At 40.0% G+C, this 27,980-nt stretch overlaps 1 protein-coding gene across 3 annotated transcripts in view; it reads right to left on the bottom strand.

Annotated features, from left to right (window-relative positions):
• PCSK2 (proprotein convertase subtilisin/kexin type 2) overlaps positions 1–27,980 on the bottom strand; it is a 108,388-nt gene that overhangs the window by 16,369 nt on the left and 64,039 nt on the right. For all 3 annotated transcript variants that reach the window (XM_031504219.3, XM_085577222.1, XM_085577223.1), the window contains 3 exons: positions 12,530–12,606; positions 6,862–6,950; positions 3,509–3,684 (listed from right to left, as the gene is read on the bottom strand). In XM_031504219.3, coding sequence (XP_031360079.2) covers positions 3,509–3,684; positions 6,862–6,950; positions 12,530–12,606 — 342 coding nt within the window. The remainder of the gene's footprint in view (positions 1–3,508; positions 3,685–6,861; positions 6,951–12,529; positions 12,607–27,980) is intronic.

Here is a 27,980-nt window from a genome sequence, read left to right as displayed (position 1 = left end):
GAATGGAGATTGTGGGAAGGATGAAACACTTGGCAATGTCCTCTTTGAGCTGGGCTCCCAAGTGTGGCAGCAGCAAGGCAAACATTACCTGTGTTTGTCAACTCAATTAAATGCATAGTCTGCATAAGAATTCTATATCACCCCTACTTACTGATTTTTACTTTAGGATATTAATCTTGCTCCATGCAAGAGCTCTTATATTGCCTTCTAGGACATTTGGAGTATTGCTTTTAGTTTAAGAACACATTTTTATTCTCAGCATGTTTCTTCCTGCCCACCAATATTTCAGCTTCATCATTAATTTGTGAACCATAACTCTGGTGAGAATCAGCTCTAGGCTGATAAAAAGAATTCCTACTTTTTTTTTTTTTGTTTCTTAGTTACAAAAGCTACTTTTTAATAAGACAGGAGGGTTACACTGAATAATAATAATAAACTAGATTTACATTTTTACAGTTAATAGAGAATGTGATGCATATATTATAGACCTAAACTAGGTAAAAGGGGATTTATTATATCAAAGGCTTGTTAGTCTTCCTTTACATGCAGCCAACTCTATAGTGGGTTTTTCACAGCACCATGGAGAATACCTAACATACACTTGTGGCTTTAAATATCTCTAGAAAATCTGGCTCAAAAAAACCCCAACCAGATCAGAATAAACTATATCCGAAAAAAATGTTCCGTTACAAAATTAATGAGAAAAAGAAGGATAGATAAAGCTGTGATCACAACACAAAGAGAGCTACTTTGGGCAGAACTGTCCCATCTTCTGTGCACATACTGCCAGGAGACAGCTGGGATGCTGCCACTACAAGATTAAGTTTAATTGCTCCTGGACAACAATACTGTTTTTAAGGGAGAATCCAGTATAGTTCCTCCTAATTCTGCAACAGCCAACAGAACTGGTTTACTAATGCAGGCTCTCCCCTTAATTTTATGTCTCCTGAAAAGAGAGACCCATGTCTCCTGATGAGAGCAATCCTTGCCAGAGCACAGCTCACTGTCACTGTGCTCTCTCTTTCCTGAGCCTTCAACTGGAGTGAGCTCAGGGCCCCTTCTGATCTTAATACTGCAAATTATTTCTTGAAGAGAATCATTCCTGAAGGCAAGGTATTAAAAAGGTAATATGCCCAACGCTCTGAGTATGGGACTCCAAATAAGCAACAAAACAGAAAAGAAAAATCCCTACTCTGATATTTAACATTCAAAGAGAAAGTTAATTCCAGTGTAACCACACAAATTAAAGCAGAGGGCAATATGACAGCAAGTTAATTCAAAGGTATTTTATATACCAAATTACAAAAAAAATCCCATTATTATGATTTAAAATCTGCTTCTCTTGAAGGATAAAATAAGTCTAGTTCAGTTTTCATTCTTCCACCTTTTTTGCTACTTTTACACAAGTTCTCCATTGGATGAGGACAACACAGAAATTACATAGAAATTTCCTGTGTTCAAAGTTTATATGTTCTACAATCAACATTAGTGGAAGAGAGATCAGGCAGCTATAACACATCAAAGTGCTGCTAGAACTGTCACACACCTAAGAAAGATTCTCCTCAAGACCAAAGTGTTGAAGGGGATCTTTATATAAATGAAAATCACAAGATTGCACAGGATCACAGCCAGTGCAAGGTGACTTCAGAGGGACTCTGAACTCATCAGACCTTTGTACAGTTTATACTACGAAACTGAGCAGACTCAGAAGGAATTTTTGACAAGTCTTCCAGTGTTATTGCAGTACATTGCCAATTTTATGGGTGGAAGCATGAAGGTGACTATAATTCCTCTGTTACAGGCAAAACATCTGAGGCTCAGCATTTGAAGCTTTAGATGCTTCACTGTTTGTCACAGCAGTAGATTTAATTATCATGTCACAAAACATGGTAAACTGAACGTGCTGCTTACAGTGAGCTGGTGATGAAGAATTGGAGAATCTGGCACAAGTAAAAGGAAGAAATAATTTGGATGGAAAAGTGAGTGATTGTGGAGCTCCCATAGAAAACTGTCCCAGACGTTCTGGGTAATTTCAGATCTTGTCAATACAGAAACCCATCAATAATCAGCCAAGGGGAGGAGGCTCATTCCCTACAGCACCAGGGGGCAGCCATGGTTGTCTTGGCTGCATGGCACTAAAGAGGTGGAGACAAAGCCATGCAAGGTTGGTTTGTTTGGGCTAATTTATTTTATTTCTGAGTTATGGCTCACACATATTTCCCCCAACTATCTTATAATGTACAGGTTAAACAGATTACAGATGATACTGAGTCTTTTACAAAGACCACAGACTGCTCCTAGAAGGAGCTGGGAATGTGTGAATAAACAAGGAGGCTCTTGAATGATATTAGTCCAGGCATATCTGAACTTTTGCTGTTCAGTCACAGCTATAACAATGCCCATACATGAGTGACCCGAGAGAAATTCTAAATCCAAAACAATTATTAAATTGGTAACACACCAAAACAGAAAATGCAGTGTCAGTAGCTCAGCTGGCATGTTTCAACCAGGGAATATTTCAGGTTCTTTCATTTCAACTGTGATGTCCTATGAAAAGCATCTGTAGAGCTTTTCTAGCTGACTAGAGATAAACACAGTATGATGAGACTATACTATAAAATCAATCCAAATTATTGCAGAGCGAACATCAAAGGAACCTTGAAATATGGGGAAAGTTTGATAATTTGTGCAAATGCATTGTTCCCAAGTCACTGGCGTAGGAATGTGCTCCCTGTTGATGGAATAAACAAGTTACCCTTTGTACCCTTAAAAAGTAAAAAAGCCCAGAAGTTTCTCTCCTCAATTTGGTTAAAAGACACCCCATAGGACCTTGGGGACTTCACCTCAAATTTAAGGATAGCTAATTGGACAGAAGCCAAAAAGTTCCACCTAAGCAATTCCCTAGAAAAGAAGAAAAACAAAAGAAGGAATGGCTTTTGTAAAGTGTTTTAGAGCAAGAACCTCTTGCTCTGACTCGGCTTTCTCTGTAAAGAGCCTTTTTATTTTGCCTTTTATAAAAACTTTTTGTTTCCAACACTGTCACAGGAGCCATCCTGCTTCTTTTATGCCACCTGAGGTAGCTGAGCTATCAAGGGTATGATGCTTATCTCTGAGAACTTGAAGAGAAAAAGTTATTATAACTATGCTAAAATACATCAATACACTATATAAAAGGAGGATACTAAAACTACATACTAGTTTCTCTGACTCTAGCTCTCTCACAACTCGTGACCCTCTCTCAAGAGCCCAGCTCCAGGTGGGTTGGATTGTCCATCAGGCTCAAACAATCCTCACCAGAATCCAACCAAGGACTCACCCCAGGTAAACAATTCTCCAAACACATTCCACATAGGAAAAACAAGGAATAGAAATTGTTTTCTCTTTCATTTCTCTGTGCACCTCTGTGAAAAACCCTGAGAGGGAGAGAAATGTGCTTGCCACAGCCTGGTTTCAGCACAAGCACGTACACACCATTCTGCCCCAGAACCCAGATTATTAAAACTGTTACCTTATTCACACCATCTGCCATTGCTTGCAGTGTTAACTCTCTAGGTCCATCCACAGTCTTCCCATTATCAGTGGGTCCCCAGCTGGCACTATAAATATCTATGACTTGAGGCATGTGGCTGATGGAGGAAGCCTCAATAATGTCTGTCATAAACGGCTGGTCCAGCATGCGAATACCTGTGGTTTTAATCAACAAAAGCATGAAATATGCATTACCCAGCACCAAATGTAATCTCAGCACCTGCAGAAGGCCCCCACTTACAGGTATTTTAAGTCACTGGCAGTTTTACCCATTCAGTAATTCAGCACTTGATATTTCCATGTCACCGGGGTGTGCTTACCCAGCAGGATGCCAGTATTGAACACCCAGCCACCAAGGCAGCATGGCCCAGAAAGACAAAGAACTTTATTGTTAGCTTTCTAATTACACTGTATTTTCCATCTACTCTTTGAGAGCACTTTAAAAATAACAGAATTCAGCAGTCTCAGAAATTCAGTGCTTAAACAATATCAGTGGCATTTAAAATAAGATTTTGTAAGCTAGCGAAAATGAGTAAGGCCCCCTCCCTCATCTAACTTACATTCAGTTTTGTGTTCACATGGCATTAGTTTTTCAAGTAATTTTTCTATTTATTTTGGTGCATCTCCAGAATTTAATCAGAGGAGGGAAACATGCTACCCAGCAATTTCCTGGAAAAATATCATTCTGTCAACATGCAGATATAATAGCAAAATACAGCCAGCAAGTGGAGGAAAAAAGCAAACTAAAAACCCACTTTCTTTAACCCGTACTGCAGTAGAAGTTAAAGAGTTTAAATGATACAATCTTAGGACATGTAAACTTCATAAAAACTCAAAGTGTTGACTCTAAGCAGGCCAGAGTGCAGCAGACAGCAGTGCAAGCCCTTACATCCATCGTGCCTCACACACAGAACAATTTCACTGTCAGCCAACCTGTCCCTTGGCCTCTGGATGAGACCTGAGTAACCAGGGATTCATTCCAAGCTTAATTTGTATCCCTGAGTTGAAGTTCAGCTTTTCCCAATGGTTTAGGACACAGACTGGGCAGAAATCAGTGCCAAACAGTATGAATGGCAATAAGGATGATGATTTAGAAGCCAGTGGCTTTCCTATATTCAATAGAAAACCAATGTGTCAAATATAAGGCTGGAAAAAAGGTGGTATAAATTTCAAATAAAAATCAGACCAAAGCTGGATGTTCTTGATGGGCTAACTCAAGCTAGAAATGATGAAGTTAAACTCAGTGGGTGAGAAATTGCTTCCCATACTTATTGAATGCAGATCTGCAATCAACTCCCTGTTCATTCTGCAAACATGGACCCCTCAACTTTCATGGACTTCCAATGCCATGACCACACAGTGCACATTGTCCTCAGGCAGGGAAGGCTGAGAAGATTCCCCAAAATCTTGAGGGGATTTTACTACAAAGTAGATAAACAGGTTATTTGTAGGCTATTGGTCACCAGGAATATTGTCACACCTCTTGATTTTTAAGCAACCAGCTGGAAGTTGTAGAGTTATAGGTGCCATACATGGTCCAGACAAAATCCCATGCCTCAATTCAGATTCCTTGAAGAGTAACTCAAAAGAATGCAAATTTTATGGAATGTCCCATCCCTGAAGATGTTATCCTTGCTGAAAAAAGGAGACATTTATTAGACCTGCCCAGCCAGTTACTAACTCTCACTGATATTTCTTGGGTAAGAGCTTGGCAAACATTCCTTGGTGCCCTTCTCTGGTGCAGATTCAGCTTTCAGTCATGTAGGGGACAGGTGAAATGTGTCCTTCCTCACATTCTCCTGACACTAGAGTGGACCAGGGGCTGGCCAAGCAGAGCAGAGGTGTCCATGAGCACACACTGTGGACCATGTGCAAGGAGCAATGGGTACATCCATGCTGATGTTCTGGTGTGGAACAGGGAAAGTAAAGTGAAATTCATAAGCATCTATGTCAGCCTGTCGTGCTTCAGTTCTCATCATGGAACTGTCTTTCTTAAGAGTGGGAAAACTAGATTTCTTCTGATTTAACTAAACTGACACGTGGTGTGGAGAGCCTAACTCGCTCCCAGCACTGTATTCAGTATATATGTGCAGAGAAGAACTTGTTAGAAGTAAAAATACCCAACACACCCAAGGTGTGGATGCTGGGTGCTAGGTACCACCTGCTTCATTCTCTGCATCTGCTCCTATAAGGAAACCTACAATGACAGAGATCTACAGCACTGCAGGTCCTGCCCCGTGAGAGCCTAAGGAGTCAGAGCAGCATCAGATTTGCCTTTTCAAATGGTTTTTAAGTGCAGGAGGAATTTAAACTTTGCCTCCTGCAAAATGAGATTTGCCACAAACAATTCTGTAGCTATGCAGGGAAGAAACACTGAAAATCAGCATACAAACAGGAGCTGGCATATGCAGGAGCAGAGCTGCTCTTAAAGAGCCTTTATTTATAAGGCCCTTGATTGAAAAGGCAATGGGGAAATTCCCCTCTCCATCTGTGGGGACTCAGAATGTCTCTCAGACATTTTTAGAGGTTCCAGGCCTTGGTCAGAAGCATTTTAGACCCTGGCAGGCAGCTGGAAACAGCTGTGATTTTGAGTTTGAGCCATGGAATTAATTACCAACTTTGGAGGTGGAACAAGCAGTCACAAAGGGTTAGATAGTATAGTAAAAGTAGTTACAAAACAGAGGGGAAATTTTTTTAGTATTGTACAGGGGGGTTTTAGCACATGTACAGGGGGGTTTTTACTTTGTACATGGGGGTCAGAAGTTCTAAGATGGAGGAAAGTGGGCTGATCCTGTTCTTCCTCCTTCTTCTTCCTTGCGTCCATGTTCTTGGTGATGCTGGCACTTATAGATTGGTTTAGAGTAGAAAAGCACTTGGTAATATAGGTAGTAGGTCTTGGGGGAAAACTATAAACATGTAATATGTAATGTACCATATAAAAGATAGCAGCAGTCCTGGGCGGGGGGAGAGAAGAAGAAGACAGCAGACAGAGAGGATGTCAAGGTGTGTGTGAGCCTCTGCCCAGGCTGCTGACCAAGCAGCCACAGCCTGAGAAGAAAATATTTTAGATAACTAGCAATAAACTGCCTTGAGACTGAACAGCAAGAGCCTGAACAGTTTTTCTTTGGAAGCACGGGTTGGAGGAGGAATTTCACCACCTTATGAGAGCCCAGAGCAAGGCTGGGGTTCTCACATCCATCTACTGTGAAAAGTAATAAATACATGGCCCAACACCAAGCTGCAGCTCTGAACTGGGCAACACCCCTGTGTCTGTGCAGGAGGAGCTCTGCATGAAGCACAGGGAGCTCCTTACACCCTGGGTTGCTACCATACCTGCCACTTTGGAGTTGTAGGCAACCCCCACGCCGCAGATGTTGTTGTTGGCAGCAGCAGACACCTCCCCAGCACACCTGGTCCCGTGGCTGTGAAAAGGAAGGCAGAGAGACCAGGTGAAGCCCAGCTAATGCACGTGCTGAGCTGAGCTGGGTCACTGTGAGCTTGTTTTGCCCCAGTCAGCTCCCCGGGCTGCAGAGGAAAACCATTCCATGGAAAACCATTCCATGTAAAACCATTCCATGGAAAACTGTGGAGTGCTGAATAGTGGCATGAGTTCATTCCTTGCTGAAGCAGGCAATATCCAGTTTCTCCTCTGCAGGACGAGTGATGCTTGCTCTGAGGTTAACGTGTATCCCTACACTGCATTTAACTGAAAAGTTGTTTAATTCTTTTATGTTTTAGCTTGTGAGACAGGTTCTACCTCGTTATCAACTCTTAGCAGAAACAGCCCCTGACAGAACAGTGTAAATATATATAAATAAATATATATATAATATATACATATAAATATAAAATAACTGTATGTTATTGATCTTAATATAAGATCAATATTAATTCCTTTATTTTTGTGTCTTGACAGCGTGACACCCATTACTTTGAACCTCACAGAACAAAGTCTGGTTGCCTTTTTGCTGTCTGAACAAGTACAAAGAGCATATCCCTGCCAACAGAAGAAATGCCACAGGAAGAATTGGCTGCAATACCAAGCTGGAGTAGCAGAAAGGAGCCACAATGGTCACTGCACTCAACAGCAGAGTTGCACATGGCTGGCCACCCCAAAGCTGTGGCACCTAAGGCACGTGCATCCCTCCATCCAGTGCCTAATCCCCAAAGAGCTGACAAGGTGCCCCAGCTCACAGAGCTTTTGCTTTCTGCTCAAGTGGGAAAAGGCTCTGCTCTGACCCAGGGGTCCAGGTTTGGGCTGAACGTGGTATTTCAGTAACTCCTGGTGCCTGTGAAGTGCTTTGCAGCCCTTAACAGAGACTCTCTAGCTGTAGTGGCAGCTACTGGCACCACTGGCAGTGGCTCCTGCAGGAAGGGAGATGGCATTTTCCTTTCTCCTAATTCATCCTAGAAATTAAACTCAAGAGAAGAGAAATGCAGACAACATAACCTAGTTTTTAAAAAATAGCATAGCAGCAGGGAAACTACTGAAACCTGTGCTGCTGTCAGATTTATTTTTTTAGTCTAAGATGTTGAATATCTGACTCCATCCTACTGCTCACATCAATCCACTCTGAGCACTGAAAGTGGCACTGATCCTACAGCATGCTAAGGATTCATCCAATTCCAAAAGCTGTATTATAAAGGTTATACTGAGCATCAGATGGACCATCCTGTGAGGCAGCAAAATTGTTTTAATCACCTTTTTTCTCTCTCTTTCCCTTTAAGGGTGTCTGGCAAAGATAAGTGTAACATTAATAAAAAGATAAAATGCAAGATATACTTTTTCCTGCTCTCCTTGGGAGAATATATTTTTAGAGGCAATTTCATAAAGAAAGATGACAGAATATCTCATCTGCTTCCTTTTACAAAGGGGGCAGAGAAGACAGCAATACAGATTTCTTATTCAGCTGCTACAGAAATTGCTATCAACAATCAAACAACAAGATTTCCCCTCATGTTCTTGCTCAAGGAAGTGTGACAGAAACACAGCATTCATTGGCAGGTGCTAGCAATGCTTGGCATTCATTATCTAGTCACCTATGGGCCATCTACAAGGCACAGAGAAGAATAAATGGCTTTTTTGAAAATTTGCTTCACTAATGCTGAGGTGCAAAATATCACTGATGCTGCCAGATTACAGTGAGAAAAACTGTATTAGGACTTTCCTGACAAAAAAGTTTTACCAGAAGGCCTCTTCCTGTCCTGGCCTCTCCAGAGGAGTGGCCCACACAATTGAGACTGTAAACAAGCCTATTCCAGCAGCTCAGAGTTTCAATATTGTGCTGCTGACTAGAGAGAAAAAAAAAAATCACTTATGAGCTAGTGGAAATGCATTTGGTTGAATTATTAATGGCAAATAGCAGACTTTTCCAACTCAGCCCTATTTGCTGTTCATGTATCATTGATAAACCCTTTGTGGTTTCTATGAAGTGACTCATGTCAGAAGAACAAATCACAGACTTTCTCTATAGTGTTCACCTCTTCCCTATTTCAATATTTAAAGTAAGAGGATAGAACACAAAAATATTTTCATCTGTGAACAAGCTACTTCAAAGATAAACCATATATTAGCAAGTAGAGCAAGTCTTACATAAACTTTGTGTAAGTGAACACCTTTTACATGAACATGCATAAAAAAGTAAGGGGGAGAAGTGGATTTAGTTGAAAAACAGTTTTGAATACTGTATTTTAAAAAAATACCTATATCTATATGTTTAGTTTTCCTTTTAGAAAAGAAAATTCTTCTAAAAGAAAAGCAACACTATTCTAGCTATGAAAATTTCACTCTGCTTTGTCTTTGACAGCAATTCTGCTTTAAAATCCACTACCAATGGTCCTGTGTGTACCTCCCTACTGATGTGTTATTGAAAGTGTCAGAGGTGGCACAGATTTTTATGGAGGCTCCTTTTCATCTGCTTTGAAATGCTTCTGCAGACAGCAAAGCACAGGAGCCATCCATCCTCTCTTCTGCTGCTTGCAGGGGAGGGCTGTGCAGAGCTGCAGCCTCAAGAGCTGGGACCATCTGCCTTTCTTGGGCAGCTGCTTGCAGTGGGCACCAATGTAACCTGCAGATGGACACTTTGTGGGGCAAATGCAATCCCCTTTTTATTCACCATCAGCCTCTATCATCAGCCTGGAAGCATTTGAGTGATCACAGGAGGGAAAGCATTCTCCTGCTTTGGTTTGGACCCACAGTCAGCAAAAGATTCTTACATCTGAAGAAGATAGGTTTTCAGAAGAGCTAAGAAATTTTTCCCTGCTAACCTATTAGCTGAGTGAGGGAGTATACAGCATACAAAGGCCATGGGAGTTGAGATAATTACTGGTTATTTAGATCAGGGCAGAAATTTGTAATCTCATTGCTCTGAGGTGGAGAGCCCGAGTTGTGCCCTCTGCATGCTCCCACCATGAAATCAGAGGTAGTATGAGGCCAAGCAACCACTGACTCCTGTGGCTGCCTCTTCACTGCAGAATGTGGTGCATGCCAAGGTACTGAATGTGGCTCAGAAGCAGAGGGTGCTCAAAATCAGTCAGTTCCCAAAGTGGTTCTTAAAAAACACTGAGTTCTGTGGGGCTGCCTCTCGTTTTGGGAACAGGGCTTGATTCAAGTTCCTTCACTGCTCCCACTGCTCCTCAGGCTCAAGCACAGCTCTGTTCCACGTTGGGTACACTCTCCTGCTGGGTCCCCAAGCTGTGGATCTGAACAGTCAAACAGTGAGTACAGCAAACATGAGAATAAACCCCTTGGCTGCCAAGCCATCTATGGGCCTCTCCCACAGCAGCAGCTGAACTGCCTGAAAGCAATTTCCTGCCTGAGGCACCACCCTTCCCTTCCAAAAACCACCCTGCATGGTTTCATAGGCCAGTGGCTGTTAGTTGGAAAGGTCAAAGTGATTCCAGCAGTCTTACAAAGCCCCAAGTGGAATTTGTGCTTACAAGCAGAGCAGCTGTGATTAATGAAATACTCCATGCAAAAACCTCTCCTATTTATTCTTGAAGTCTAATGAACACATTCCACATGCAGCTGGCAGCTCACAAAAGCCCCTTGGTGATCAGTCCTCTGCTTCTTGTTCCACGAATCGCTTGAATTGCTCACATAGAAACATATTCTTTATGGAAAATGAATATTATGCTATCCTATTTCGAGTCTGATCCTTCTGCATGCATAAAATTCAGTGGGAGATGCATCACTGGCTGGGCAAAACGGAGCCTTTATTTCAGGCTTCTCTCAGTAGATCTTCCATGTAATCATGCCCTGTCCAGATGCACCTGTGTAGCTACACGTGGGGACAGACAGACTGTCAGACAGACAGCTGTTACCCACCAGTAACACTAATTCAGGAGTCAGAAGCCATGGCAAGAGCTTACAGAGGAGTATGTCAGCTCAATTAACAGAATAGCAAAGAAATACACAGAGAAAAACTGTCACAGCTACTCCTGGACAGCTGGATGTGGTGTGCTGGCTTGCACCTTAACCTGCAGAAAACAAAGAATCTTCCATCTTAAAGCCTTCCTTATACTAAGGCAGGAAAGGGATGCTCAACTGAATGTGGTGCTCCCATGATTTACCTTGCAAGACAGAAAATTCCCTGTCTTGCAAAAGAAATCTCAAGGTTCATCATATCATAGAGTGGTTTGGGTTGGAAGGGACCCTAAAATCATCTGGCTCCAATCTCCCTGCCATGGGCAGGGATGCCACCCATGAGATAAGGCTGCTCGTGTCCCCATCCAGCCTGGCCCTGAACACTTCCAGGGATGGAGAATCCCAGTATTGACAAACAATGTTATACTTCCTAAGTATCAATTTTACTTTTTTTCTGAAAAGAAAGAACAGTAAAGGATATCTGCAAAGTAATTTCTCATGGTTTTTCCCTTCCTGTTGCCAACCTGAACTCTCCATTCCCCCAAGAAACAGAGGAAAGTGTTGCAGTTCTCTGACAACCTGAATCATGTTGTTCTCAATTATTGCAGATTGGGTCACAAACAATAGTGCTGCTCACCCTCAATTCTTCACTGAAGTGCTTGAACCAGGGACAATGACCCCTGCCACATCTGGAATGCTTGAGGTCTGTCCAAAGAGACTTTGGGATGTAACTCTCCTCCAGGGAGAGTTTACTTTGCAGAACAGGTAAGGACAGCAAACTGGGCCCCACTATAAAAATACTTGATAGCAGTGGAATCAGTGTTAAAGGGACTTGGCAGAACATATTTAATTTTATAAAGTTCCACACTGAAAACAACAAAAGCTATCATTACACATTAAAGCTAAATTTAATTTTCTTCCTCTCCAGAGCTAAGTGGCATCTGGCTCCTAAAAAGACCTTTTGCATACATAAAGCAAGGAAGTCAGCAGACCTTCACAAATTAGAGCCCTAGTTTTTCTGTGACTTTCCATTCACTAACTGGATTCATACTACTTTAAAAGTGTTAGATGTCCTTTCCCAAAATGAAGCAGAAATCTCATTGAGATATTGCTTTGGTTGAAAAATTGCAAGACTACAAAGAAGGACATCACAGCTCCTAACTCTGTTTAATCCATTCCAGGAGGCCTCTGTCTGAGGTGGAAGCTCAGCTACTTCTTTGTTGTGTCACTCTGACAGAACTGCAATTGATTTCTTTAAAAATAAATACAAAAACCCCCATCCAAAACTACGAGACCATCCAGTCATCTTAAGTTAGAGATGAAAACCACATCAAATAGGCCTGAAATATTTTTGATAAGCACCCAGTCTGAGCCCTGAAATCTTGAAAAAGTTTTCAACAAAAAGGTATGCAGCTATCACTTATCCAAACAATTTAAAAATACACTTTTCTGGAGCAGCAACTTCATTTATAAACTATAAACCTAAAAAAATGACGTTGTAAGTAACCCCTAATTTTCAAGCAGCACTGAGAGTGCAGTGTCTGTTCCGTGACCATTGAGTTTAGCAGAAAACAGACATTTCACAAAGATGTGACACAATTCAAAGTGAAGGCAGGCTGCCCAAAATCCATTTACCTGTTAAACCAGTCATCTGTATAGCGGGGATAGGGGTAGGGATCATTGCTGCTGAAGTCGTAGCTGGCTTTGGCATTCTACAAAACACAAGGAACACAGAAAATCAGCTGAAGAACAGACATGAAGTGAAACACAAATTGAATGAGAAGCTGAGAATCAATAGCAAACTTTGCCCTCTTCATTCTGTGAGATGTATCTGGACAGAAACCAGCCCCACAGTGCTGTGCCATTTCCCATTTTCCACCCCAGCAAGCCTGGGGAACAATATTTTCTGGCATGCAAAGCCCTCTGTAGGCCAGTGTGGTCAACTGGGAGGTGGTGTGAGAGCTCAGGTTACTACTGAGCATCAACATCAACACTTACAAGAGTATTCAGGTATTAGAATACTTGGTGTGGCAAAGCAAAGGTTAAATCCCATTTTCCAAATGGTGGTGGAAGTGACCAGACACATGGGTCTTCCTCAAAAGAAGTATTTTTGACAACCTCAGATGCGGTACTACAACAGTCAGATTTCTAAAAGCATTTCAATGCCTAAGAATGTAAATGTCTCAAAATTCAACCGTGAAAACTGCTTTAATGGCCGGCACATACACCTGAAAATCTCTTTGCATATTTTCTCATTCCTTTAGCTGCCTAAACAGCTTCATAAATGTGGCTTTCAGGCTTCTCAAAATGTCATCCCATGTCTCTGCTTTCTGGATAAATCTAATTCATTCCTGATTTGTCCTATCAGCAGCAGTTAAGGACACTCAGTAACTTGTTGATCTGAAGCAAATAGAAAGTTTCAGAAAGTCAAGTGCCATCTTCTTTTTTCTTTCTTAATGAAAAAATAAAGGGTGACTCAAAATTAGGCTTTTAAAAATATTTAGCACTTTCTTCTCAAGTGTATGTTCATTGAGTTTATGTTTTAATAATCATCATACTCAAGGAACAGAATTATGTTAATTCTTAATTAATGTGTACTTGTATTCCTTTTAAGATTTGGCTGAGCATGCTATTGAAGATAATTTGAGACTTGTGCATGAATAGCTATGCTCCTAAAAACATTCCCTTTCATCTGATTCTCAGTTCCTGAAATACAGGAATAGACAGTCCATTGGTAGCACACGAGTTTTGGATTCAAACCCTTAAACTCCCAAAAACTTGCTCCAGGATGAAGTGAGGACAGCATTGCCCTTGATGCTTAGAGGGCAAAACTAAGTTTCTTCCAAGTCACTGTACAGTGGGGTTTTTTGGGTGGTCACTTCAAAGCTTGGTTGCTTGTATTCAGCACAGACAGTAAATATTTTATATTTGGCAGCATTTGAATGGAGCAGAGATTTTCAGAGTGGCTCTCAAATGGCTTGATGCTGTCTTCCAGCTCAGAGATTAATTCCTTTTTGAGATCCTTGCAGATCTCTCCATATCTCCACGCCCTGATTTTCAGCCTGGAGATGCTTTCCAGTCATGGCAGCTATAGCCACAAATTCTCAGTGCTTCTAAGTCTTTGTGCCCAGCTGTCTGATTAATTTGCTTCTTTTAATTACCCCAACTGCTTATACAGCAATTTGAATGGCATAGAGTAAACAGAACATCACTTTTCAGCCAGGGAAAAAAGGGGAATTTGACATTTGTCTATAATTCATGAGTAGTACAGAGAAGGTGGACAAGTAGTTATTTTTTGCTACCTCTCATAATTCCAGAAATTGAAATTACTGAAGGGGAGACTTAGAGGCAACAGAAACAAGTACTTTTCCACAGAACATGTAATGAGTTTCAAAGATCACTGTCATGCAGGTACCACACAGACATATTGCCAACTTCATATTCACCCAGAACTTCTTTTTTTAAAATATTCCACTTTAAAAATATTGTACGGATGAAAATTTAAATTCAGTCATGCATCAACTGTGATTTATTTTCCCATCTAGAAGAAATGCAGTCCCACTTACATACCCTAAGCTCAAAGGGGGTGTGGTGAGGCTGACTTTTCAGGACATCATCAAATATACAAGCACCTTGTACTTGCTATGAACCACTCTCGGCTCTAGAATTCCCCTGTGCAAAAATTAAGGCTGAAAAGCCCCTCTGGCTGTGCTGCTGTAGTACACAAACTTCTAAAAATAATATAACACAAACTTCAGCCCTGCTGTACATCCCAGGTAAGGCAGCTTGTGGAAAGATGCCTTTAGGCAGGTGATAAACCAAGTTGTCCAGCCACATCCTTTAGCTCTCATTTGCTTTATTTTATATCACAGCACTCATAGGAAAAAGATAACTAATAGAGTGGGAACCATCCACAAAGGGCAAAATTAAGAGGAAGTCTTGGAAAGAAAGCAACTGCTAACTGAGCAATTTATCTTCATTAGAGTCTTTGAGAAAAGACAGTGAGTTTCAGCATTGTGAAGGAGTATTTCACCCACACTATGGAAGCAGTGAAATGGGGAATGAAACAGCAGAGAGAAGTACAAATGGACTGCTTCAAGTTCCTAATTTAAAGATTAAATCCACAAATACCTTAGGGTCAGCTTTTGTTAATTTTTTTTAAAGCTAAAGTAAGAAATTAAAACACCACAAAGGGAACTGCTTGAGTGGACGGCTTAAATATTTCATGTTTTGTGAAGTGAATATTAAAATCTGTGTTTTGCCATTGTCCTCCATAGACTGGAGTCCCCAGCAGGCAGCAAGAAGGAGTTTATTGCTAATATGAAGAATTAATCAACACAGGAACCTGTGATGCTGCAATCAAAACCAGTGCAGATGAGGATCCACAGTAGCACTTAGAATGGGCACACTTGGCTTTTTCACTCAGGTGATTCAGTGCCCTGTTTTCTTGCCTAACTAGTCTACTGGCAGGTCCTTCTCTTAGACTTGAAGTGTTTAACACTTGATTTTCAACATCTAAGGGAGCTGCCTGGTTTTTAACCTCAGGGAGAACTTGAGCCTCCAGCCTCCAGCACTGGGCTGGCCTTAGACTGGTCATTGGCACTGGGTGTTACAGTGAGGTGAATTTAATCCCTGATGTCCAACCCAACCAGCTCACTGCTGCAGTGATCTGATGGTTATCAGTCACTATCTATACACCACTGCTTACAAATAACATCTATTATATCACAAAAATGCTACTACAACAAGGAATGGTTTTGCTCTTTAAGGAATACCTCTATTTTTGCTTTCTAGCCTCTACACCAAATAAAATACTAACAGAAGAGTATCAGATCCCAGGATGAGACCCTTTCAATAATTTATTAAGTAATGGGTTGTATACCATGACACAAATAGATTACTTTTGCCTCTGTATAAAATTCTGCTTTCCATAAAAATAACCTTAGACTAGAATTTCCCAATGAATTGCCTTGTACCTTATAAAACACATGCAGTAAAATCATCTGTGGAAAAAGATTCATTATGCAAAATATGACACTAACAATAAATCAGTTGTCCCATGAATTGTTCAGCACTGTAATAAAATTATGTACCTTGAATAATGCAGTAAGACCATAAATTTTTGTCTGACTTCACAGGCTTCTACAGCATAATTCACACACCCTATTTCTCTGTAAGTCAAGAAATATTCCTATGCTCACATGCTAGTGCAGGAGACAATTAAAGACACATCTCACTGGTCACAGGCTGATTCTATTCATGACATTAAAGTCCTGTACTAGATCTGAGGCAGAAAGATCCCTTTTTTTGTTTGTTTGTTTGATTTCTTTACTGATCCAAAGAGCAAGCAAAGCCATAAACTCAAATCACAACATAAAACTTCTCAGGGAAACTGTATTAAAATAATTCTGAACATCATGTGGTGGCAAAATGAAATTCAGTTTTGTACATATAGGCTTAAATAAACAGAATATGCCCACCAAAAGGCAAAAAAGGAGGCAACATGTTTAACCTAGGAGAGGTGCTGCAAGGCTTAAAGGTCATTAACAAAAAGCAGAGGCACTGCTCCTAAGTCAGCCATTGTACAATAAGCCCTCTCCTCTCTGCCATGGGAAGCACACTTTTATTTTGGTTTGGTTTGTGGGGATTTTAAAATGGAAATTAAAAAAAACCTGTAACTTTTTAAATACCTCTGCATCTATATGAACTAATACATGTCCTATATTTCCTATATCCTATATGTCCTATATTTCCTACTTCCTATATGTCCTATATCCAGCAAATTGAGAGCTAGCTTGAAGACCGTGTAAACACCAAGAATATATCCACAAAGTAATGGGTTTTGTTCAAAAATATTAATCTTAAAGAGCAAATTCACAACTGATGAAATCTGCCATGTCTCCCCAGAAACTGCAGCCTTTTACCCAGTTCTTATAGGTACACCACAAAAGTAAAAACACTGAGCCAGACAACGCCAGCCAGATCTTGAATAATAAATAAGATAGCAGCACACTTCTATGCTGTTCTTCTTTTCAAAACAGCCACAGAATAATAAATCAGAACATCATTTGAAATTGATGGAGTTTTGTCCTGGGTCCAGAATAGTACCTGAGGTGCCTGTAAACCCTCCTGGTATTCCAGTTCCAGGTATTCACTACAGGCTCAACTTGGCCACAGAAGGAGCAATTAAAGACCTCACCACAGCAGTGATTTAATTTTTTAGTTATTAGTGAAAAAAACCCTTCAATTTCCTCAACAATCAGCAAGCATCTGGGATTAGACCAAAGGAAAGACTAGTGGAATTACAGTCAAAAGAAGATAAACTGACTGCAAACAACAAGTTCCTACTGCTTAATTTACAACAGTTAAAATTGTTGAGTTTACAAGATGTAAGAAATCTAATCATCCAGCTTCAGAGTTTATAGGAAGACAGGTGGGCTGTCCCCCGCTTCTTATCTAAAAACTTACTTTGCAAAGCTGAACGATTTTCAATTCTTAGATTTAAAAGCAAACAAACAAAAAAAAAAGGCAGTTGAAAAAAACATGGAGTCTCACTTTAGCATTTGCATTTGTCTTTATTAAGGTAGCATTATTTTAAAAGTTACAGTTATGAAGAAAAATAGCTTAGCTGAGGTCATATCACATTGTATTCTTTTTCTATATTAAACAGATTTATTTGTGAAGTAACTGATGATCCTCTCTACATCTCACTTAGCACTACAATGTCACACAATCACTTATTTTACTTTTACCACAATAATGCTCTTCCTATTTCCCCAGCAGACAAAATGAGAAAACCAGCATTAGTTACACTGCTGGCTGATGCTCTCTACCATGTGAGCATCTTTAAAAAAAAAAGGGGTGGAGTAAACACACTTTTTATTTCACACAGGTGAAGAACATGGGCAGTATAGCAGTGCTGTATACCAACTAGGTAGATTTAAGCACAGATATTTCCCAGCTCAAAAGAACTGGAAAGAAATAAGAAATTAAATCTTAGGTACCAAGATTGTCAGGCATTTTCCCAGTGAACAAAATAAAAATCCAAATAGATCCAGCTAAATGCCACCCAACCCCATGGCTGTTTGCTAATGCTTAGCTCAGAGGTGTGGAGTCAAACAGGACCAAAACAATGAGAACCACAAAGATTCAGAGAAAATGTTATGTTGGGCAGAATTTTTAAGAAGTAGAAAATTCTTTTTTGCAATCAATTTTTAAAAATAAAACCAGCTTATTAAAATACTCCCCATTATTTTCCCCAGCATCTTTAACTGACATAGAAAAAAAAAAAGAAGAAATTGAGGCAGACAAGAGACTTTATTATAAAGAAGCAGCCAAATGAATTTCTGTTTATAATAAAGACACTGCTTCATGGTTCACCTCTTGGCATTCTTAGCCTGCTCCACAATTTTCAGGTTGATGGGGAAAAAACCTGAAGCACATCACCAGTTGTTAATTGCTCAGAGCCAGAGCTCTGAAGGCAAAAACCAAATTAACCTACAAAACTCAAACCTATTTCTGCTCAGCCAAACATTCCTTAATTTTCAGAGGGGGTGCACAGAAACCTTTAAGCTGTACCTACACCACATCAAGAACATATGTTCATAGGGAGGCATAAGGCTAAGGCAATAAAATTAGTAAAATAAAAATAAATTAGGCAACCGGTTGCTGTTAAGAATTTTCAGGGCAAGTAGCAAATTTAAAGCCTTGGGTTATGGTGTGAACTCCTTGGTTTCTTTAATTCAGGGGGAAATGAAAAGGGGTGGGGGGGAAGAGCATATAGAGACATATGAGTCCTTGGATTATTTTATTATAATGGGAAATACAAATTGTGCAATACCTACTATGGGAAAAAAAAAAAAAACAACCAAACAAGCAAACAAAAATCAAATTCTGAACACACTTTTCATCTAGTTTTAGCATTCCATTTTATTAAAAACCTAGCCCACCTTCCCCTTCCAATGGATAGCTTTCCTCTTCAGATACTCTGATTATGCATTAGTTTGACCTACTGAAGTTGAAAAATTAATAGAGGTATAAAGCTGGCAGCAGAGAAATGAGGTCCAAGTCCATTATTCTTAGTTAGGTGCCTGTAAGAAATAGCTGACAGGCCTGTCACTACATCAAATATGTGCTTTACTGCACTGAGCTGCAGTAAAGGTTGTGTTTGCAGTGTTTTGATGGCAGCCAGCACTTAGAGCCTCCTGGAGGGATAAGCAGGAAGGGAAGGGGAGCTAAACCATCTTGCTCCTGCCAATGAGCCCAACATCTAGCAAAATCTGCCCTGGGCTCTTCTCATCAAACACAGCAAAATCCAGGTCACACCCAGCACCAAGGTCTCCTAAGCAGCATGTGGGGATTAGGGAGATTTTTTTTTCCATCACTGCAAGAAAACCTATAGCTCAGAGGCTGCAGTACAAACTCAGCAGTCCTTCAAGTCCAGTTATGAAAAATGCATATTTTATGATTGGCTTTTTGCAAATGTTACAATGAATATTATATGTGTAATGTTAGAAGGTTAACGCTGTATTAATTCTCTTACGTAGTGTGTTAAATGTAGTTTTAGGTTTCAACACAATGTTGAAATAGAAACTCTGTGATATAGGATTTGTTACAAGCTCAAGCAGGAAGATGAGATGATCAAGAAACTCTTCACACAGAGATGTCAGCAAAGGAGGCCCATAAAGTGTTACAGCCTCCTTATCAGAAAAGACAAACATTCTTCCACCTTCTCTCCATCCTTGTGGAACCAACAAAATTAAAGAGAAGAAGTTGACAAAAACCAGAAAAGTTCTTAATTTGCAAAGAATGTATGCATCATGTATAAGATATATGAATATGCAATAAGCTATTGCTTTTAAGGTTATTGCTTTGTTCACAAGGGATGCTTTTCATGACTTAGTGTCCGAGAGCATCCAGACGTTCGTAATTCTTTGCTTTTTATTGTCTTGTAATTGTCCTAACTCTAAACTTTATTACTTTAATTGTATTACTATTTTTATAACCATTTTATTATTATTAAACTTTTAACACTTTTTTAAGACCAAGTGATTGGCGTTTTTCACACAGAGGAACTAGAAGTGAAAGCAGACAATACTGAAAACTGGTTGGGTATTTTTCTTCTCATGAAAGGCTTCTCAGCTGACAAGAGAACTGTTAACAACCACACAGCTGGTGTTTCACCTAAATTGCATGAATATGGAAGGTGAATGAACACATAAAAGTGACATTGTAGATGAAGCAAAAGGAGGTGAAAATTTCAGAGAAGAGACTCAAAAACATAATGCAAACTATTACTTGAATTTCTTCTGTCACACAAAGCAAACACAGCTTGATTAACAATCCGTAGAGTTAAAAGGTCTTGAAGACATATTGTGTGTTATTTCAGTTGTAAGCTGACCTCATTAGCATCCCAAGGGAAAATTATAATGTGACTAACACTGTTAAGACAAGCTGGGCTCTCAGGAATTTTAATGCACCAACTTAGATTTTCTGGCATTATTTAAAATTTGCATTGCTTATTCCATGTGGAATCACCTAAATCCAAAATTACGGAGAGAAAAGGTGGAATCTTCAGAATGTGCTCATGTAAATCCACACACGCTAAATTTTTCAAGTATTTAAGTATTTAAGATTTTAAATAGTACATGATCATTCCAAGTTCTTCTGTTAAAGATTAGTATATTTGATCATAGCTAATGTATTCACAGTAATTTACTGGATGTTAAAATTTAAGAGATCTCCTAGACATCACTCGATGATAGAAAGCTTCTCAACTACATCTGTCAGACATGGTATCACGGTTGACTAATCCTGCAAATGAGTTAAGTACCACTGAATTCAAGTGATTTAGTTTCTCACAAAAAGGAATTCTAAAAAACATCTGCTAGCATTGAAATGATGAAGTCCTTGAAGACAGCACAGCCTTCATCCTCACCTTTGTACATATGTAAAATAGAGACTCACCTCATTTAACAGAAGTCAGAACAGGATTTGCCTGAAAAACATTTCCAGCAATTCCCAATTCAGTGCTTACAGGTAAGGACAGCACAGGGAACGTGTGACTGAGGTATCCACTACTATATACATTTAAGTTTCACCAGAAAACAGCTATACAGTACTGGAAGTAGCTGAAGTTTCATCAAACTCCAGCTCCTGTTCCACAGGAAAACCTGCCATCCCAGGCAGTCATGCTTCCACAGCCCTTGGTATCATTATTTGCTCTGCTGAAGTCTATGCCTCTTACTGTTATGCTTAAAAAATAAAGGCAATGCACAGTAGAACAAACTGCTATTTATATGATCTGTCAAATTGCTGATTTTAACACAAAAACTACCATTGACTTCAATGTGACCAGCATTTTATTAGACATTGTGCACTGCTATTCTCTTCCCTGGAGATGTTCATTATGCATATTGCTTCTATTGGGAAAGAAACAGAAATTATTAACATTATACTTAAATCAAAGCAATCTGAAATAAGGCAGATGTCTAAAAATACCTTAACTACCTACATAGCTGCCAAGAAGTAAAATATTAATATGAAGAAAATAAATGCATACAAATAAAATCAAACAATGCAAAGCAAACAACCATGCCAAGATGAAGTGCCAGGATAGAAGAGATTGAATTAATTTCAAATTAACCAAATTAATTTACAGGTACAGTGAAGGAGAGGTGTTTATAGTATTGGTGAACATCTATATCTTTATTTACTGTATCTAGGCCATTTTGATTTCAAAAAGAAAGGGAACTACTTGTGAACTCCAGGTCTCCTACAGTCTTTTACTTTGCAAGACTAGCTTATCCAGAGGGCTTGGCCAAAACTCTCCTTTTAAAATCAAGCCCAGTAGTTTAAAGTGGATTTGTGACTTTCCTTGCCAAAATCACCACTGGGCACAAAAAACTCTCCCTAAACCCCATCAAATTTTGATAAAGCTTTATGAGGGAACAGTGCTCCACATGCACCATCTAATTCAGACTTCCCTGGTGATACCTTGGTAACCAGAAATAACTACAGCATGAATTTTAATTAAGTTGCATCTAAATGTTGGTGGGTATTCAGGGATTTCCACACTGGTTAGGGTCTTTAAAAATATCAGCAGCTAAATAACTCCTCTTTGAGAAACAGAAAAGAAAGGCTTTCAAATGGAAAAAAAACTTAAAAAATTGTTTGGGCCATTTTCAATGCAAAATGTATTACTTTAATTTTGGGGAAAGGAAACCTCTTTTTCTCAATTTGTTGAACTTGATTTTAAAATTACGTGGTGTTCACTGCCTCCAGGGAACCATGTCTCTGACCCTCTTCTGCCAAGTGCACCAAGCACCAGAATGGAATTTTATTGCTGCTGTTTTAATTCAGCATATTCTGGATGTCAAATATTTAAATTTAGGTTGAACTGATCCACAATAAACATATTTCACTTTCATTTCCCCATGGACACTTTATTTTATAAAAAGGCTTATTTGGCGAAACCCTAGAGAGAGGCACAAGCCAATTCCAAAAGCATCAGCCAGAACTGATGCAGAAATGTCATCTGCTCTTTCATCCTTGTGCATTTCTCATTTCAACAATCTTAATTTACTTTCCACAGATGATGCCTTAAGTGAAAATTAATACTAGTGCTCTATGATTAAAGTGATTAGCCACCTTGCACTTTCTCAGTGTGCAACTGATTAAGTACATTGATTATAGAGAAAAATAAAGGCTGCAGACAATGAGTGCTTGTTAGCTTGCACAGTAAGTAACTTTGGCATCATCTCACATTGCTTGCACACCAGGCATGCATTTAACTTGAAAATTATCCTTTTCAGGTGGTTCCAATATAGAATAAAGCTGGAAACTTTTTGCAGCATACATCGATCTGAAAATAATATCGGGCAAATGCAACTCCAATATGTGAGTACCTTTTGATTCCAAAGGAGCAGTGTTTGGAGGTTATTTTATAGCCAGCAGTGCATCCCCCTGGAGAGGCCAACATCAGTGGTGTGGTGTCAACTCCAGCTGCATGGATGGTACTAAGCCCCAGGTGTTGTCAAGCATTCAGGGTCCAGATCTCTTAACATGGGCTTCAGCAGAGCCATTCACATAGCAACTTTCAGTGAAGAAATCCAGCTTTCAGCTGTAAACATAGCTCTGTGACACAAACCATCCCTCCTTAAGGCAATCACACCTCCCTCACAAATCACAGCCTCTTTTGCAGAAAAAGCCTCTTCCTGTGTCCTCTGGCCATATGAAATAATCCAGAGGAGAAACAGCCTTTACATTCTTTCTATTGTTCCAGCTTTTTGATTGAGTTGAAAGCTAGAAATTACAATTACAGAAACTTTTTACCTTTCATTAAATAGGAAGACCCTGACATCTCCTTTTCACAGGCTTCTCTCCTCCATTGGCAGTGCTAGTGATAAGCAGCAATAAGGTACAGAGCAGAGGAACTGCACAGTCACCTTATTTAGACTTCAATACACAAGCACCAATTTGATGTTCCTTTAATAGCAGTGACTCCTGGGAGCAGGGAAGGGCTGTTTGCAGGAGACCATTATGTTTTCCAAGATTTGAACCATTTTCTGCATGTTACTAATTCAGGACATTCCTCCAGGTACACTGAGATCCTTGTATGCCTGGCTGATATGATCAGAGATGGCATCATCTCTGTTTTAGCCTTTATTATGTTCTGAGGAAAAAAACCAAAACAGATTGCACAGAACATAGGAATGAGCCCAGAAGCCGATCCTGCACAAAATAACAGAAAAAATAGCCATGTCTGAAAGAGAATTTAATTATTTTTACAGTAACTTCCATTTTTTTCCAGTGAAACTTTATTATCATGCATTTCCTCAGTAATAATATTCTAAATTCTAAAATAAGCCCCTGAGCAGCCAGAAGCCACCTGAGCAGCATAAACAGCCCAACAGAAGGGTACCAGTTTTGACTGCTAAGGCATTAGTCAGCCTCACATTTTAACACTTGTTCCATTCTTCTATCCTGGCAAAAGAGAGGCTTCATTCTGTCTCAGCAATTTCTTGAAGCAGGTTGTGGCAGAAATTTCATTAACAGCCTTCATCCATCACTGTTCTAACTGAATTGTCAGTGCTAGCAGAATGATGTATTGTGAATTTATCCCAGGGTTTGGTTGATAATTTTAAGGTTTTATGCTGGTGTTTTTTTTAGAAAACTTATTAGCAAGAACCCAACTTCAAAACAACACCAAAAAAGCCAAAAGAAAACAACCAAGCCCAAATCTAATTAGTGATGTGCTGAAAGAAGTTTATATTGTTCTTTATTTTTTATAATAAATGTTTTTTAGCATTACAATTAAAAATAGATGCTAAGCAATGACAGCACATAGAGTTTTCCCATAAAATACCTCTGATGAATCAGAAACAAAGCTTTATTGAAATGAAGTGTCTAGTGCATGTGCTGCATAACCCTTTGAAATGCAGTAGGAAATGCAGTCTAACTGTCTCAGAGTCTTTTGAAAATCATGCCATGGGAACCAGATCTCCTCAAGCTGCCTGAAATCATTCCCTGACATTAAGCCAGTAGGACCCTGACTCTCCTGTGGTTTGTGTTTATGATTCCTGAGGATTCCCTGAGTTCATATTAAGTGCAGAGACACTGGGAGCTTTTTAATGCCTTGAAGAGTGTTTCCAACAAATTCTGCCCTGAGAAGGGACTGTCGCCCTGATTCTTAAGATTTTCTAAAGCCTTCTGAGTTTACATTCTGTTAGAAAACTTTCCCACACATTTTCTATAAACAACATATTGTTTTGCATTCCTTCCTGAGGGTGGAGGAAGTTGATGTACTGGTGGTTTGTCCAATGTCTTTGGAGAGGTGGCCCATTCACTCTCCAATCCACTGTCACCTTTGGAAAAGTATATAAGTTGGAGTCAGAAAATAAACCTTCTTCTTTTTTCCCTTGCCATCGCAGTGGCTCATGTTGTACTTTCTCGTGTCCTATAACAAGGGACAACATTTTTCTCCCCACCAGTAATAAGTGGACTCTACAGGATTCAGGAAGAAAATTAGCTGGGATTTCAGGGTGGGGAGGTGGTAGGTCACCAAGGCCAAAGCAGTGTGGATCAGTAAATGTCAGTGGAGCTTTGTCAGCTCTACAAAATCCCACATTTAGGCCCCAGAGGCTTTTAGTGGAGATACTGATGGTTTGTACTGGTAAATCATTGCAAACAGGCTCATGGCTGCCAGAACAGTTTGCTGGTCCTTTTTGTGGTGTGCAGGGAGGCCAAATCATACTCAGAAATTCATGGTAATGAAGGAAAAACAGACTTTCTAAAAGAAAATCCTTCCTGCTGTTGCTATGCTTTGCTGCACATATTGCAGCAGTGTGAAATTTATTGCCTGTACTATTTCTTATTCCTTTTGTGGCTGCGAAGATTATTCAGTGGTGTTTTTGTTCCTCTAGCAAACAATGGCAAATGCAGCTCAGAACAGAAGTGGAACATTTCCCTGCTTCACTGCTTATGTGATAAGATAATTATTCCAAAAATATGCTCCCACTCTCAGCAAGGCAGGGGGAGCCATTATGGCATTGGCTGGAGACAAGTTATCAGAAGTGATGAGAGAGAAGCTGCTTTGTGTTTGGAGATGCTGACAAAGCAGGAAGAAAAGACAGGTAAGGCCATCTGCTGTTCACATCCGAATCAGAAATGGCAGATGACACAAAACTTGGACTAAACCTGAGGAAAATCCAAAAAAATCTTCCCTCATTCCTTAAATAGAGCCTTTCCCGTGTACAGTTTGAGTGACAGCTGGCAAGGACCTGGGAAGATAAGGCTGCACCATAAGGACTCGTAGCACAGAGAAGAAAAGAGAGGAGGTTTGGGGAAGGCAGCAATGAAGCACTGCTCAGGTTGATGCTTGTTTGCACATCTGTGCAATTCTACATATTTTCAAAATCTTTTCAATTGCTATCTATTACTAAGAACTGCTGTATGATTCTAGTTCCACATGTATCAATACTACTCACATAGTCACCTCCAGCTTTCCTACAGTGTTTGTCTTGTTCTCTCTCTCTCCCTCCTGGGTTTTTTGAAACAAGTTTTCAGCTTCAGGCAGAGCTCAGACACAGAAACCAGCAATTTCTCACTCCTGGCCCGAGTCTCTTAGTGAGATCCTGATTTTTCTAACTACTGCTAATCAGGGACAAACCCTCTTCTAGGAGATGATCAGCTCCCCACTGCTCTGAGTGGGATAATGCTGCTACACTGACCTTCACCAGCAGACAGTGGCCAAGGATAAAAGAACAAAATAAAAAACTGATACCAGAGACAACTCATCTCCTGTGTCTGATTGTGGCACAAGAACTCTCTGTTTACTTAGTTTTTTCTTTAAAATAATTTGCTGTGTCCATCCCCAACAGTTGCTTTCCCCCCCTTTTATTAGACATATCTTAGATGCAGCTCTTGTAACTTGACATTTCCTTCTCACTCAGATGCTGTATCTTGGAGAAATCCATCCTGAAAACTGCTGGGTTTATATGTACATTATGATTTGAAAGCAAACCGTGGTGTAGATTAGACCCCAGCTTTTTAATTATCAGTTCATAATGAAGGGCTCTCTTTGCAGTGAAAAAAATAATTTCCTGAAGGTTTCCAAGGTTCCCTGCAGGGTTTCCAAGGCTTGGAAGAAAATATAGATCATTTGACAATGAGTCTCTCTGCATTCACAGAGTAGAATGGAAAATTCCAGCTTTGCCATAACTCCCTGATCCCAGAAAAGCAAGGAGCTATACTGCAGCAAGCCAGGAGGGAGAGCAGTCCACCCACACCATGAGCAGAAACATGTCTTTCCATGTATATAAAGAGCATTAAAACCAGAAATGGATGATTCAAGCAGTAAATCTTCAAAAACTACAAATAAAAATATGGATGGAAGTGCACTCCGTGTGATAGGTAGAAGTTCAAGTCTTAAGAGAAAATGCAAAGTTTTCTTCTTCAGAAAGTTCTTTCTCTTCTCTGACCCTGCATTTCATCTAAGTGCTAACTTCCATTAAACTATTCAGGCAAGAAGACCAGAAAGTCAAAATCATAAAAGCCAAATTAAAATGAGGAGCCAAGGCCAAGGTTTTACACTTGAACATGCTCAACTGCCAAACCTACCACCTCTGAGAGACTTTCCAATTGCTCCCAATGTTCCAAGCAAGATGCACATACACTGTCAGGGTATGTAGGCTTTAATACAATTGAGAAGATTTTTATTTCCTAAAAATAAACAACAGAACTTGAGAGAAAGCTGCCCCAAAGTGCAGATATAGTGAAACACCAAGAATGTGGTACAGGAGTTGTACAAAGATGACTATAATTGCTATGCCAGCTTAAGAGACTAGTTTAATTGCATTTTAAAATCTAAACTGATATTTTCTTCAGTGGAATTGAAATCTCTCATCTTTCATCCATGCCCAAATTATTACCTCCTGGGGAAAAAAGTTCCCATGGCCTCTGAGAGAAAGCAGAGGCTGCCAGAGCAGGAACTCCTGGGACTCAAGGAGGCACATGCAGCCTTGTAGGGAGGGGCAAAGTGCAGGTGAACCAAGTCTTGCCATGGTTGGGCAAGGGAGGTAATGGCAGATTTTAGCATCAGGAGAAGGAATCAACCTTGTCCTTAACCAGCCACTTCTCAGACACAGCACTGTGACAGCCTAGGACCACAGACCTCATGTGAAAAGTCCTATTTATGAATTTCAATATTAAAGCCTGGAGGTCTTATCTCCTTCACGATCTTTCTGCTGCTCCTTTAATGACTGTCCTACCAACCAGCCATTTGCTTCTGCATTTTGTATTAGCCAGCTAATCTTCTCTTTTCCCTCCACAGCCTGATTGCTGCTACGTTACAGAACCTCTCCTCACTTGGACAAAGCCACTCCTGCCCAAATCTTTTCACATCCTTGTTTCAAAGTCAGTCTCCTCACAAGTCTTCCATGACTGCCATTAAATGCTTGATGACCCCATGTCCAGACAGCTTTTCTTTCCAGTTTTCATCCCAATATCTCTTGACTCTCAGATTTCTCTCCAGATCCATTATTTCGGGATTTCGCCCATCATGTCTGTGCATTGCCCTTCTCTGCAT

The sequence above is a fragment of the Lonchura striata genome, chromosome 3 (genome assembly GCF_050655825.1).
Source record: "Lonchura striata isolate lonStrDom1 chromosome 3, ASM5065582v1, whole genome shotgun sequence".
NCBI lineage: Eukaryota > Metazoa > Chordata > Aves > Passeriformes > Estrildidae > Lonchura > Lonchura striata.
This window is presented reverse-complemented; position numbering and strand designations above follow the sequence as displayed.